The sequence below is a fragment of the Pelophylax lessonae genome, assembly GCF_965119305.1.
Source record: "Pelophylax lessonae genome assembly, chromosome: 2".
Taxonomy (NCBI): Eukaryota; Metazoa; Chordata; class Amphibia; order Anura; family Ranidae; genus Pelophylax; species Pelophylax lessonae.
The window spans coordinates 53,519,370-53,534,056 of record NC_138769.1 but is presented as its reverse complement, the minus strand read 5'-3'; the positions used below and the strand labels follow the sequence as shown (position 1 = coordinate 53,534,056).

The window sequence follows — 14,687 nt, the reverse complement described above, 5'->3', positions numbered from 1 at the left end:
AATTGCACAAACTCTTCGAATGGCGCCAAACGTCTGTACTCAAAAATCCTCATAGGCTACGTTTTAAAATCTTTTACAGTTTAGCGTTCGAGGAGGTCTTGTACTAGAATTATTGCTCTCACCCTAACGTTCGCGGTGATACCTCATGTGTGGTTTGAACATTGTTTACATATGGGGGGGACTCAAAGTCCAGGTCATCATATGACGTCCTACGGTATGGAAGTGGTTAAAAATGGCAGCTTGGGACTCAAGTGGTTAAGGGTTTAATAACATTTATTAAAAATTTCTAACTTGGGTTTTTTTTCTGTAAAACCAGTGGGTTTAATTCTGCTTTAAGTTAACACGAGAGCTTAACAGTAATGTAAATGTGTCTTTCCAGGCTCAGTTTGATGAGAAAATTAACTCCGCCAAAAGTGGTTTGAAGCTAAACAATATATCTGAGACTCCTGTGACCAATCTCCGGAGCGCACCAAGCGACCATGTGAGTGCATGATGTGTTTTATGGAAGTTCCTCTCTTAAATGGATTTTGGTTGTAGAATTTTAAAATAAATATATTTACAAAAACATGTCAGGTGAAGAACTTTGATTATCGTGTGACAGTGGCACTTGAAACTAGGTGGGATATATTAGGCAGCAAGTAAAAATGTAGTTTATGTATTGAAAGCAAATTTGGCAAGTGTAAGGATTTGAGCGATTTTCCAAGGGACAAATTGTAATGTCTAGATGACTAGGTCAGAGCAACTCCAAAACTGCAGCTCTTGTGTTTCCACTCTGCAGTGGTCAGGATGTACCAAATGTGGTCCAGTGAAAGAAAACTGAGGAACTGCAACAGGGTCATGGGCAGCCAAGGCTCATTGATGTACGTGGGGAAGGCTGGCCCGTGTAGTCCGATCCAATAGAAGAGTTACTGTAGCTCAAGTTGCTGAGAAAGTTATTGCTGGCTCCAATAGAAATGTTTCAGAATACACAATGCATCGTAATTTGTTGCATATGGGGCTGCACTTTACAATAGGCACATGAGCATCAGAACATGAGCAATGGAAGAAGGTGGCTTCATCTTATGAGTTCAAGAATGGTTTGAGGAACACAAGTTCCTGGTGTTGACTTGGCCTCCGGATTCTCTGAATCTTAATCTTATTGAGCATCTGTGGAATGTGTTGGAAAAAACAGTTCCATCCATAGAGGTCCCACCTCGCAGATTACATGACTTCTATCGAATTTGTTTTTAATTTTTTTTTTTTTTTTTTTTTTTTAAATACGAATTCTTTAACAGATAATTTTAGACATAAATATTTCTCAGCATTCTGAGGTTTCAGTTGGAAGAGCCCAACACTGCCTATGCCCTTGAAAGCATGTTGGCTAAGAAGAGGGTTGCAGGAGGGATTTCCTCGTCGACACTGACAGTGTTGATGAGGGAATCAAGCCATTTCTCTTTCGTTCATTGACAGACACAGCTCCTGATATTCTTAACCATTGGGTTATACTGCCCCCTAAAGGAGTAGGATACTAGGCATAAAAGAATACTGGCTACACCCATGGGCAGTCCCAGGGGGTATAATCCCTCTCTCTGCTATAGCCACTCAGTTTTTTTCTGCCTAGTCAGGAGTAAGGATCTAGTTCCTTGCTGGGATATTTGGTCCTGGCAAAAAAAAAATATTTTTAGGTAGAATTTTTTTCTCCTGGATTTTTCCTGTGAGATCTACAATCAACTGCCGTACTGGGCGACGGGCTGGATAATCTAGATCCTGTGGTCACTCAAGTCTGGCCAGCGAGCGCACTCAGACCTCAGCCTTGCGTTAGGTCGGCCACGACATAGCCCCACTGGACGAGGGCTGGCCTTCGAGTTAAATGCCTTGCGAAGTCGAATACGACTGGGTCTCGCAGTGTTCCTCCTGGTTAACAGCCCCTCATTTCGATGGAGAGAGGTTCTGTCTGGATCAGTGCCCTCCTGGTTTCTGGTATGGTGAGTAGCTGTTCTCCCCCTCTCCCCTGAAGGGTTTGGGGTGGACGTGGGCCCCTCCTTGGGACGGTCGGACCCCCGGGTTCCCCTCCTTGGGACGGTCGGACCCCCCGGGTTCCCCTCCTTGGGACGGTCGGACCCCCCGGGTTCCCCTCCTTGGCACGGTCGGACCCCCCGGGTTCCCCTCCTTGGCACGGTCGGACCCCCCGGGTTCCCCTCCTTGGCACGGTCGGACCCCCCGGGTTCCCCTCCTTGGCACGGTCGGACCCCCCGGGTTCCCCTCCTTGGCACGGTCGGACCCCCCGGGTTCCCCTCCTTGGCACGGTCGGACCCCCCGGGTTCCCCTCCTTGGCTCGGTCCGACCCCCGGGTTCCAGTGTCCCCCATCCTACACCCCCACCACATATGCTGGGGCTTTTTGGGTGGTCTCGTCCACCTCCTGGGGTGGGGGCAGGGCGCTAGCGGGCAGCGGGGGCCAGGGGGGTTGTACCTTGTGGGGGCTCCTGCCAGGGCACCCCGTCCTTCCTGGATCTGTCAGTGAGGCCTGGGTTCCCTCCTGGGTCCCTGTAAGCCTTGTGGTGCCCCCACTGGGCTGCCATTTTGTTGTAGCCTGTGTGTTTTGTCTGCCATTTTGCTGTGGTCTGCCATTGAAAACAGTGGAGGCCATGACAGTGGAGCCCTGTGGGCGGTGGGAGCCCCTCCTCATCCCCTGGTGCTGACTCCTGGATCCTTTCACTTACTGATGGCCGCACATGTAGTGCAGATCATCCTGGTGGCTGCAGGTGCCTATTTCTGCTGGGTGGTCTGGTGGGGTTCTCTCCCTCTCTGCTTAGGATCGCTTGGTGCTTGTGCCTGGTGACCAGGTGGGGCTGCCAGTGCGGTGGGGGTTGTCCCTTAACTGTGTTTTACACTTTTTGTGTGGTCCCCCTGGTGACTCATGTCGTACATCCCCCCCACCTGATCCAATCTCTAAGGCTGCGGTCCCTCCAGATCCCAACCATCCATCAATGCACTGACGGCGGTCCTGCAGTCCTTTGTGTCCCGGGTGGAGGTGGCTTTCGGGCGACAGGCTAAAAGAGCGCCCCCCGCCTTCCCCTGCCTCATTTGTCTCATCAGATCCTGAATCTGATTCAGCCGACATGGGTCACCCTGCTGGGTCTGCAACCTCATACCCGGAATCCTCTGATAGGATGATTCCTTCACGTCTGCAACTGTGCACGAAAAGGTGTGGTGGAGACACTTATCGTATCTGCACGTAAGACCCTGAAGATGGAGGATGCTGCTGCGACAGAGGCGCAGCTTCCCCCCTGCCTTTGCCGAGCTGGCAGACCAGCTGGTCCAGGGGCTGCAGTTTATCTGTGATGCCTCTTTGGATGTGGCTCCCCTAGTGGCTCGGCTCTCTGTTTTTGGCAGTGGGCCTTTGGCGTGTCTTTTGGCTCAAGTGCTGGTCTGCGGACCAGACTTCTAAAAAAAAAAAAAGCCCTGACTGATCTTCCTTTTCAAGGAAATCGCCTGTTTGGAGCTACCCTGAGGACATCCTTAAAGGTCTCACAGGGGGGAAGAGTACTTTTCTTCCACAGGCTACGTCGTAGACGTGGGCCTCCTTCTCGGCTCATTATGAGTTTTTTTTGTCCCTCAGGGTCGAATGACAAGGGCTTGAATCCTTTCAGGGCCTCCTCCGGAGGATCCAAAAGCCAAGAGCGGGCTTTTCCAGACCCGTGGACAAGGCTCCTTCAGCATGAAGGTGCGCCCTCACCCATATCAGGGGTGGGGGGCGTCTTCGGTGGTTTCCGGACCCGTGGACTTCCCTGGTGCAAAACAAGTGGGTCCATGAAGTCATTCGGTCCAGCTAAAAGGTCGCGTTTCACTCTTGTCCCCTGGCAAGGTTCTTTCCTTACAACTTGTGCCTGTCCCCAGGCCTCTTACAGGGCCTGTTTGGGGCAGTACAAGACCTGTCACTTCAAGGGGTGATTGTCCCGGTTCCAACTTCGGAACGTTTTCAGGGTTTTTACTCAAACCTGTTCAGAGGAAGGAAGGCAAAGTGCATCTAATCCTGGACCTCAAGGCGCTAAACTGCTTTGTGCGGGTACAGAAGTTCAGAATGGCGTCCATTCGAACAGTGGTGGCATCCCTGCATCAGGGGGATTTCCTCGCCTCTATCGACATCAAGGATGCCTACCTTCACATTCCAATATGTGCCAGTCACCAGCGTTTTCTCCACTTTGCTGTGTTAGCCCCTGTGCTAGCCTTTTTATGCCGGGGCATCATGGTACTGGGCTACTTGGACGATCTCCTTCTGCAAGCGGAGTCTCCTTCTGCTCTGGTGGAAAACCTGGAGATCACTATGCGAACTCTGCGAGTGTTCAGCTGTATTCTGAATTTTCAGAAGTCTGCTTTGGTTCCGTCCTCGACCTGAACTATCTGGGCCTGACTCTGGACTTGGACTTAGCCAGAGTGCTCCTTCCTCTGGACAAACTCCAGAAATTGCAGGCTGCAATTCGTCTTCTGCTGTCTAGCAGATGTTCATCCCTCCAGACTTGCATGCATGTGTTGGGCCTGCTGGTGTCTACTTTCGAGGGGGTTCCGTTTGCACAGTTCCATATGAGTTCCCTTCAAAGGGAGATTCTGACCAAATGGGACAAGACTCAGCAGTCTCTGGACAATGCGATCCTGCTGAGTTGGGGAACGAAGGAGTCCCTGATATGGTGGCTTCGTTCTCCGGCACTTCGGCTTGGAAAATCCTTCCCCCCCTTATATTGGACGGTGGTCACCACAGATGCCAGCCTGTCCAGGTGGGGAGACATCCTCAGCAAGCATTCTGCTCAGGGGATCTGGATGCTGGAAGAGTACAGACTACTGATCAATGTCTGGGAGCTTCGAGCGATCAGACTGTGTCTGGGCCATTGGACGGATCGTCTTCAGGATTGTCCAGTGCACATTCATTTGGACAATGCCATGGCCATGGCTTATGTCAATCACCAAGAGGGACAAGAAGTGTCCCAACGGCTCTGGAGTTAGCCGGCATTCTAAGGTGGGCACAACAGTTCGTTCCAGCCCTCTCCTTCGTACACATTCCCGGGGTGGAAAATTGGCAGGTGGATTATCTCAGTCGGCAGGCTTTGGACCAAGGGCATTGGTCCCTTCATCCGGAGGTGTTTCATCAACTGTCTATCTCTCCAGTGGGGCACCCCCCGAGGTCGATTTGTTGGTGTCTCGGCTCAACAGAAAATTGCAGACGTTTGTGGCTCAGTCAAGGGATCCCCTGGCAGATGCCACATACGTGCTGGTGGCCCCGTGGGGTCAGTATCGTCTAATTTAGTCCTTCCCTCCTCAAGCTTCTGCCAAGACTTCTCCGTAGGATCGAGGCAGAAGGGAATCTGATCATCCTAGTGGCTCCGGACTGTCCTCGCCGGGCTTGGTATGCCGATCTGGTGCAGCTGGTCGCCGACGTCCCTTGGAAGCTTCCTCTCAGGGAGGATCTGTTGTCCCAAGGACCGATCTTCCATCCTGCTTTACATGCACTGGCTTTGACGGCTTGGCTGTTGAACGCCAGGTGCTGAAGGACAGGGGTTTATCTGAGTCTGTGATTCCTACCTGTTGAAAGCTAAAAAATATACTTCTAGGAAGATCTACCATCGTACGTGGAAGACATACATTGCATGTTGTGAGTCTCTTGGGATTCATGCTTGCTCCTTCTCAGGAGCTCGGATCTTGACCTTCCTTCGGGGGGGGGGGGGGGGGGGGGTTGAACAGAAATTTGCCTTGAGTACCATCAAGCGCCAGGTGTCGGCTTTGGTGGTCTTCTTCCAATGTACTTTGGCCAAACACTCCCTAGTGCGTACCTTTCTTCAGGGTGTCCGACATTTTGGTTCACCCAGTGCGGGCTCCGTTGCCACCTTGGGACCTCAATTTGGTGCTTTCAATTTCCCAAAAGTCTCCTTTTGAGAACCCTCTGGAGATTCCCCTGCTTACGCTGTCCCAGAAGGTGGTCTTTTTGGTGGCTATCACCTCTGCGTGCAGGGTGTCGGAATTGGCGGCGTTATCCTGTTCACCTTACCTGGTGATTTACAGGGATAAGGTGGTTCTTCGCTCCTGTCCGTCTTTCCTTCCAAGGTTTGTTTCTGATTTTCATTTGAATGAAGACATTGTGTTGCCTTCCCTGTGCCCCAGGCTTAAACACCAGAAGGAAATTGCCTTGCTTGCCTTGGATGTGGTCCGGACAATTAGGGTGTACCTGGCATCTACGACGTCTCAGGAAGTCGGTCTCTATTTGTTCTCATGGATGGACCTTGTAAAGTGTTGTCCGCTTCCTCTGCGACCATTTCCAGATGGATCAGACAGACGATGATTCAGGCCTATTTTATCTGGGGTCAGGTTCCTCCTTTCCCTGTCAAAGCGCACTCTACCAGGGCGCCTAGTGCCGCCTGGGCTTTTCGTCACCAGGCGTCAGTGACGCAGGTTTGCAAGGCGGCCACCTGGTCGTCGGTGCACACTTTTACAAAGTTCTATAAAGTGGATGTGTTGACATCCTGCAGATGTTTCTTTTGGCCGCAAGGTTTTGCAGGCTGCTGTTTAGAGGACCTGATCCCCCTTTGAAGGATGTATTGTTTTTTTCAGTTGGGCTCCAGTTGTTTTGGTTGAGCTCCTGTTGCCTGGTTGGCTACTGATTAGCCTTGGGACTTTTTTGCTGTGCCCATCCCTCATGTTTAACACTGATTTGGGACATCCCAATGGTTATGAATATCAGGAGCTGTGTCAGTCAATGAACGAAAGAGAAAATGGGATTTTTGACTTACCGTAAAATCCATTTTCTCTGATGTTCATTGACGGACACAGCACCCACCCCTCTGTGGAGTTACAATTCTCCTGACACTGCTTGTAACTTAACTGAGTGCCTATAGCAGAGAGAGGGAGTATACCCCCTGGGACTGCCTATGGGCGTAGCCAGATTTCTTTTCTGCCTAGTGTACTACTCCTGTAGGGGGCAGTATAACCCAATGGTTAGGAATATCCGGAGCTGTGCCCGTCAACAAACATCAGAAAAAAGGATTTTACGGTAAGTCAAAAATCCCATTTTTCTTTCCTTCTGCCTGTGGTAGAAGAAAAGAAAATTGCATAGACTCTGGGCTGCCTAAGCTTTCAGAAATTTGCTTGTACAACTTGTTGTTTAATTAGTTTAGGGTTCCAATTTTAAAAGTGATGTTTATGCTTTTCAGGTGCCACAAATTCAGTCTCCACCGGACCAGACTCAAGTCTCAAGTAGTGCTTCTCCAGGCCTTGTGTGTGCTAAACCTACTAATCAAGTGCCTTCCAAATCTTCAGTGAAAAAGGCTGCCGCTAGTAAAAAGGTCCAAGCTAAAGAAGCGAAGGCAGCTGTCAAGCATCCTGCGGCTAATACTAAATCTAAAAATCAGCCCCCTGCTGCTGCATCCAATAAGGGGACAGCTGGGCAAGACAGAAAATCACATGCGCAGCCTGAACCAACACTGCCATCTCCTGCTAAGCCCACATTGTTTGATAAGATCATCCACGAGCTTCATGATATATTCCCTCACTATAAGAAGTGAGTACATGGGCACACAAATTCCATATTGCTTGACAAGGCTAGGTTACCTGCATTGTCCACCAGAGGGCAGAACGACTAAATGTATTTGAGGACTGTATATTTAAAGCTGATCTCCAACTTTACTGTCACTTTAACCAAGCTGGCCCAAACAAACTATTTCCTACACTTACAAGTGCAGACGCTGAAAACGCTGTATAAACTGTATGTAGCCTCAGCTATATACAGTATACAGCACTATGTTCCAGCTATGGCATGCAAACTTCCCATCCCACATCCAGAACAAAATTGAGTCAGGCTGAGCGCTGCTCAGCCAATCATGAGCTTCTTTGTATTTTCTGAATGAATGCACAGCTTCCTCTGGCTGAGGCAGAGAGGTGGGTGGATGGCATCGCGATCTCCGCCTCAGCCAATTTAGAGAAGGCTTTGTTTTAATTCAGAAAATACAAAGCTGCATTTTAATTGTTGAGGAGCCATTTCCTATTCCATCCAAAACTGGGAAAAAAATGGCTATAGATATTTTTTAATATCGACCTCCAATCCAAACGGTGTCATGTTTCGGATAGAGCACACTTGTCAGACTTGTATGAAACATAGGGGGTGCAATGACTATATCTAATGAGGGCCACACCTTCTAAATTCAAAAAAAGATTCTAAAACTTTGGGTGCATACTTTTTTCCCCATTGAAAGGGGCCACATTTGACAGCGCTCTACCTTAGGAAATGAGAGGCTGTCAGTAAAGCTGGGTGTACGTGTGTTTTTTGGGGGGTATTTTTGGTCAGCTGGCGAGCTGATCAAAAGAAAAACAAATGAATTCCTCCATCCACACAAGTGAAGTGAATGACTTTATGTAATAAGTTCCACGTCCATGCCTACTGAATTTCAAAGTTCTAGAACTTTGGTTACAACTTAAAAATGTTTGACATTGGAAGGGATCACATTTGGCAGTTAACTGCCTTCTGAAATAAGAAATTGTAGGAGTTAGAAACTGTTGAGATAAGACCCAATCACCTGCTAAAAGGGGTGTCCGTAAGCAAAACACACGGTAGCTGAGATGTGAATGTGACTCCTGAGCCGCTAGTTGCAGGTTCCTCTTGTGCTCGCAGTAAAAGTAAGACCCCCCCATGCTGATTTTGTTTGTTTCTCCATGCAGTGCTGAGCTCACCGCCTTCATCAAGGACTTCAGAGCTCGAAATAATGGGACTCTTTCTGGGCTCACACATGAAGATATTATAAGCCGGGTCACTGAATATATACTGGACGTCCAAGCAAGGAATCCAACATCACCATCAGCTGTGAGTAGTAGTTTTAGTCTTCTCATTTCTTCTGCTGCTTCATCTCAGCATTGTGTGGTCACTGATGTCTTCTTGTTCTTTCTTTTGCTGGCGTCATCTGCTTATATAATGTTTTATCTTGTATAGACCCCAGCCGAACATAAAGCAGGAGCTGCCTTGCCTCAACCACTTTCACCCCAGACTAAGCAGCCATGGAAAGTGATCAACTTGGGAAACAAGAACAAGTGGCAGAATGATTTAGAGGTATGGACTCACATACTGTATGTGTAAAGAATACTAGCAAAGTGGCTTAAAGAGGAGCTGAACTTAAGCTGTGCACAAAAAAGGCAGGCCGAGGTCAAAGTACTAGTCACCAGCATTGCCTGCGGTATCCCTACAGTTGATGTTTCCTCATTACTAACTTACCATGCCTCATTCAGCAATGTGTCTGTGTGGAGACAGACATCTTTTATAGAGGCAGAACTTTATCCACTTGAAGACTGCAATATGTAAACTCTGCATTGCGGCTTTAAAGTGGTATGCCGGGATGATGCCTGCAGCTACAGGCATCATCCTGGTATTTTTTTATTTCTTTATTTTTTTCTGTGGGTGCCTGGCTTTTATAGTAAAAGCCATCCTAGTAGCTAATTAGTCACTGGATTGCTTTTACAGGCGGCCCACTCCTCCTCCTGCCACCCACCGGTGCCTCTTCGAGTTCTCCATCCTGCTTGAGAACCCAGAACTGAAGCTGGCTTACCATAGAGCTTTTCGAGGACCGAGAGGCCCCCGGTCAGCTCTTTGGTGTAGGAAACCGGAAGTGACCTGTACCGGTTTCCCCGTATGTATACAGCGCCATTTTTTTAATGGGAAAGATCAATGTGATCAGATAAAAAGGGCAGAGGAGACATCTGGGGATAATAAACCCCAGATGTCTCCATAAACAGTATCTTTCACTGCCTATTGCTGCCACAAGTGATGTTCACATTCTTTGTGACCGCAAAAAAAGTAATCAAATTATTTTTTTAAAGAAACGATGTAAAAATAGAACAAATAATAAAAATTTTAAAGCACCCCCGAGCTCTTGCATGAAGGGGAACGTACTCATATGTAAATGGCGATCGCACCACAGGTGAGGTATAATGCCTCCTGTGTAACCCTCCACTAGTAATCTGTAAAGGTTAACTGGCATATCTGTGAACATTCCTTCTCTGTTCAAAAGGTGTATTACAATGTGTCTTTGTATCTTCTATACTGTATCCTGTATCCAGTCCCGAGACAAGGTCACCTAGTGCCCAGGGCATAGATGACAAATTGAACCATGACCTACGGGAAGTGGAGTGGTAGGGTGTGGGATCCATTGCGCCCCACTGAAAAATATGTAACAGTCCATCTTGCATTGGCGTGAGGAAAAGAGCCCATTCGCAGTGCCTGCGCACTAAACCCTAGCGGTTTAGTGTACGTCACCTCTCTTTCCCAGCTATAGTAAACTGGCAATAGGGTGTGTGATGTGCATTTTTATTTCAACTTTCAGCATGCTTCTGGCACGCTCTGTGATCGCTGAATCTTTTGGCCACAACTGATCACAGATTTCGGTAAATGGCGAATCGCAGTGGCTCTTTGCCATGTGATCAGCTTTGTCCAATCACAGCTGATCACAATGTAAACAGATGTGCCGATTATCAGCAGACTTTCCTCACACACTGTCACAGCTTGAGGAAAGGAGAGCAGGTGACTGGCAAGTGTGATAGGGCACGTGTACACAGATAATCAGGGCACTGATCATCAGTGCAGCCTCATTAGCGCACATCAGTGAAGGAAAAAAATTATTTGCACAATTTTATAACAGAAGTTTAAAAAAGTTGTGTTTTTTTTTTTTATTTAGCAAAAAATAAAAACGCAATGGTGATTAAATACCACCAAAAGAAAAGCATTATTTATGCGAAAAAAAAATGATGAAAATTTAATATAGATACAGTGCTGCATGACTGCGCAATTGGTATTCAAAGTATGACAGTGCTGAAAATTGGCCTGGGCAGGGAGGAGGTTAAAGTGCCCAGTGTTTAAGTAGTTAGAAAGGGAGGTGGGAGGAGTCCCCGGGGAGGAAGGCTTGTTTATGGGTGAAGGCCAACTTTAAATATGTTTTACCTGTTCTATTTCCTCTGACAGTCTTATAATGAAGACCCCTGTATAATCTGTCACGATGAGCTGAAGCAGTATCCTGTGCACAAGCTGGACTGTGGCCACTACTTCCACAAGCATGTAAGTGTTGTTTTGTTTACCCAATTTGGGTCCAGTGGCTTTTAATTAGAGAACACACGATGGTTCCATTCCTTGCATCTGTACGTATTTTCATTGTTGCAGATTGTCTGGATATAGTGTGGTGCAAAGTAATATCAGAAGATTATAGGTTGCAACATTAATTAAAATGACAAGGTTATTAATCCATAACTTGATCAAAACAGGATGTAGTTGTTTTACCTGTTGTTGCTTTTCTAGTTATATTAGGCTTAGATGGCAGCTAAGAGACAAAGGTCACAAAGAAGGAAGGCAAAAGGCAATAGACAAAAGGAAAAATATACCCAACTGAATGCAGATTTCCAGGGGATAGCAAGAAGAGACAAAAATACCTTAAACAATTAATGCAAATAATTCTAGGAAAACAACAGAATGGGAAAGACTAGAGAGCTTTTCAAGAAAATTAAGGGAAAGTTTTTGTGCAAAGATGGGCAGGATAACAGACAAAATGGCAACGACCTGACAGAAACAGAAGAGATAAAGAAGAGATGGCAAGAATACATAGAAGAAAGATTTAAATGTTCCATATAGCCAAGATGTTGCAATCACTGACCTTGAACCAGATATCCATTGCTAATAACAAAGCTAGCGAAAGTGATGGTATCCCAGCTCAGTTATTTAAAATTCTGAAAGATGATACTGTGAAAGTGCTGGACCCAATATGTCAACAAATTTGGAAAAATCACAAATGGCCACAGGACTGGAAGAGGTTCGTTTTACATTCTGATACCAAAGAATGGCAGCGCCAAAGAGTGTTCAAAATACTGTATGATTGCACTCCTCTTACATGCTAGCAAGGTTATGCTGAAAATTCTACAAGCTAGGCTTCTGTAGCATGTGAACCGAGACTACCACAAGTACAAGCTGAATTTTAAGGAGGCAGAGGAACTAGAGATCAAATTGCCAAAATTTGCTGGATCATGGAGAAAGCAAGGGAATTTGCGGAATAATGTCTACTTCTGCTTTATTGACTACAGTAAAGCCTTTGATTGTGTGGATCGCAAAAAGATGTGGCAAATACTGAAAGAAATGGGAATACCAGACCACCGCATCTGTCTTCTGAAAAACCTGTATGCTAGTCAATAATCAAAAGTTAGAACAGGACATGGAACAATTGACTGGTTCAAAATTGAGAAAGGAGTGCAGCAAGGATGTATATTGTACTTTAACGTATATGCAGAGTACATCATGCCAGGATGGATGAATCACAAGCTGGAATTAGGATCGCAGGGAGAAATATCAACAAGCTGAGATATGCAGACAATACACTAATGGCAGAAAGTGAAGCAGAACTAAAGAGTCTCTTAATAAAGTGAAAGAGGAGAGCACAAAAGCTGGCCTGGAATTCAATATTAAGAAAACGAAGATCATGACCACCCGTGCCCATCCCTCCCTAGAAAATAGAAGAAGAAATGGAAACCGTGACAGATTTCATCTTCCTAGGCTCCAAGACCACGGCAGACAGTGACTGTAGCCATGAAATCATTAGACGCTTGCTTCTTGGGAGGAAAGCAATGGCAAACCTAGACAACATTATAAAAAGCAGAGACATCACCCTCACTGACAAAGTGCAATATATTCAAAGCTATGGTATTCCCAGCAGTAACCTATGGCTGTGAAAGTTGAATCATAAGGAAGGCTGAACGCCAAAGAATTGATGCTTTTTAACTATGGTGTTGGCGAAGACTCAAAGTTCCTTGGACGGCAAGAAGATCAAACCAGTCAATCCTGAAGGAAATCAACCGTTAATATTCACTGGAAGGACAGATTCTGAAGTTGAAACTCAAATAGGAAAAAGGAGAAGAGGAGGACAGAAAACAAGATGGATAGATCGCATCATTGCAACAATAAACATGAAGTTAAACAAGCTCCAGGAGGCAGTGGAGGACAGAAAAGCCTGGCGCGCTATGGTTCATGAGGTCATGAAGAGTCAGACATGACTAAAAGACTGAACAAAACTGAGAGACAAAGATCTGGCTCTACCATAATTAATGAAATTGTTACAAAAATAGTATGCCCAAAGCTCTTTTGGCCAAGCTTCTCTTCTGGGTCACATAATTTCACTTATTTCTGCACTACTGTAACCCAGTTTCAGCCACTCAAATCACTTTTAGCCGTCAGAAAATCACAGTATATTTCTGCAGCCATAACCCTGGTATTCCACATCCTACAGAGGACGTCTTTTTGACTATGGCCCGGTAATAAAGGCGGTTATTAAAGAAGTGGCTGTAAAAGGACAAAGGTAATGCTCATTTGTCCCAGCTGCCTGTGCCGCTGATTTTCAGTTCTACTTCTGCCAATGAATCTTTTCCATCCACCACATCACCTGGGCCTCTGCTGCTTGCTGTGGTTTCTTCCACTGGTTACTACTGTGTCCTGTAGTCACATAGGGGTAGGCAAGAGGAACTACAGAGTGCAGAGAGGGACCAGGCATTTGACACTCTAAGAAGTGATTTGCGTCTGTTCACTTACAAATCTATAGGAATGGGTAAGCAACTTAAGCAAGTCAAATGCACCTGCAATTAATTCTGAATGATCTTAGAAGAGTCTCAGAATGTTAAATTAAAGCTGCATTTGCCCATCATAGTCTGTCAGCACAGGATTTAAATCACAACCATTGTGCATTAGCATAGAAGAAGCAGGGCCTGTGTATGTAATCAGGGAATATAGCTGTATTTGTGTACAGGTATAATTTGCATACACAGAAGTGTGCTTTAAAAACATTCATTGATAAGTTTATACAGGTTTAGCTCAATATATGATATAAATAGAAAAAATAAACAAATCATTTTTTGCTGTACACATCCTTATTGTGATGACTTTTGTCTTCCTTTGTAGTGTATTAAGACGTGGCTGAACACACAGAGTACGTGTCCAACCTGCCGAGAGCATGCTCTGCTACCAGAAGACTTTCCTGTCCTGTGTGGGAGAATGAGGACCGTATAACCAAAAAGTACACCAGCTAAAAACTGACTTGTGATTGCAGACGTCTGTTACACACCATCTTTCTTTTGTCACCTGTCTGTATATTGGATTGCGAGAAGCACGTATCTTGGGATGGCTTTCAAGTACTCTTATTTGTCGCCCAGATCTTGCATTGTGCCTTTAATTCGCTATTAGCCAGTATTCCTTTTTTGTGCAATCTTTCTTTTTATTTTTGTCAATTTGAGGACACTGCACAGTATGCAACCTAGTGGCATACTGCTGCCTACAGTAGACAAGTGGACGCTAGGCACATAAACTGCATATCATCTTCTAGTGACAATAACGCCCTTCTACTAATCTGCTCGGTTTCACTTAGTGTACTCAAGGAGAATATGCGTTTCCTTCCCTTTTTGTTTTTTTTTATTTATTTTTTTTCTTGAATCGGAAGATTTTTTTTTTTTTTTATCCTAATCAAACAATGCAGAACACAGGCAAAGTATTCATAGACCCTGGGTTATAGGCTTGTACCTTTTAAATTATTGGATACTGACAAGCTTTCAGGGAAATGCTCACTGGGTTCATGGTAAATTCAAGCCAGATAGTGTAAATCCTTGAATGTCAGCCAATGAGTAAAGGTTTTGCAAGTTCATTAAGCATACTGGTGTTCCT

General features: G+C 46.0%; 1 protein-coding gene across 2 annotated transcripts in view; it reads left to right on the top strand.

The window, feature by feature from the left end:
• Positions 1–14,052, top strand: part of TTC3 (tetratricopeptide repeat domain 3) — a 456,491-nt gene extending 442,439 nt beyond the window's left edge. For both annotated transcript variants that reach the window (XM_082245196.1, XM_082245195.1), the window contains 6 exons: positions 380–481; positions 7,177–7,523; positions 8,678–8,819; positions 8,946–9,062; positions 10,965–11,057; positions 13,932–14,052. In XM_082245196.1, the coding sequence (XP_082101322.1) occupies positions 380–481; positions 7,177–7,523; positions 8,678–8,819; positions 8,946–9,062; positions 10,965–11,057; positions 13,932–14,039 (909 nt within the window). In that variant the 3' untranslated portion in view covers positions 14,040–14,052. The remainder of the gene's footprint in view (positions 1–379; positions 482–7,176; positions 7,524–8,677; positions 8,820–8,945; positions 9,063–10,964; positions 11,058–13,931) is intronic.
• Positions 14,053–14,687: the final 635 nt, after the last annotated feature.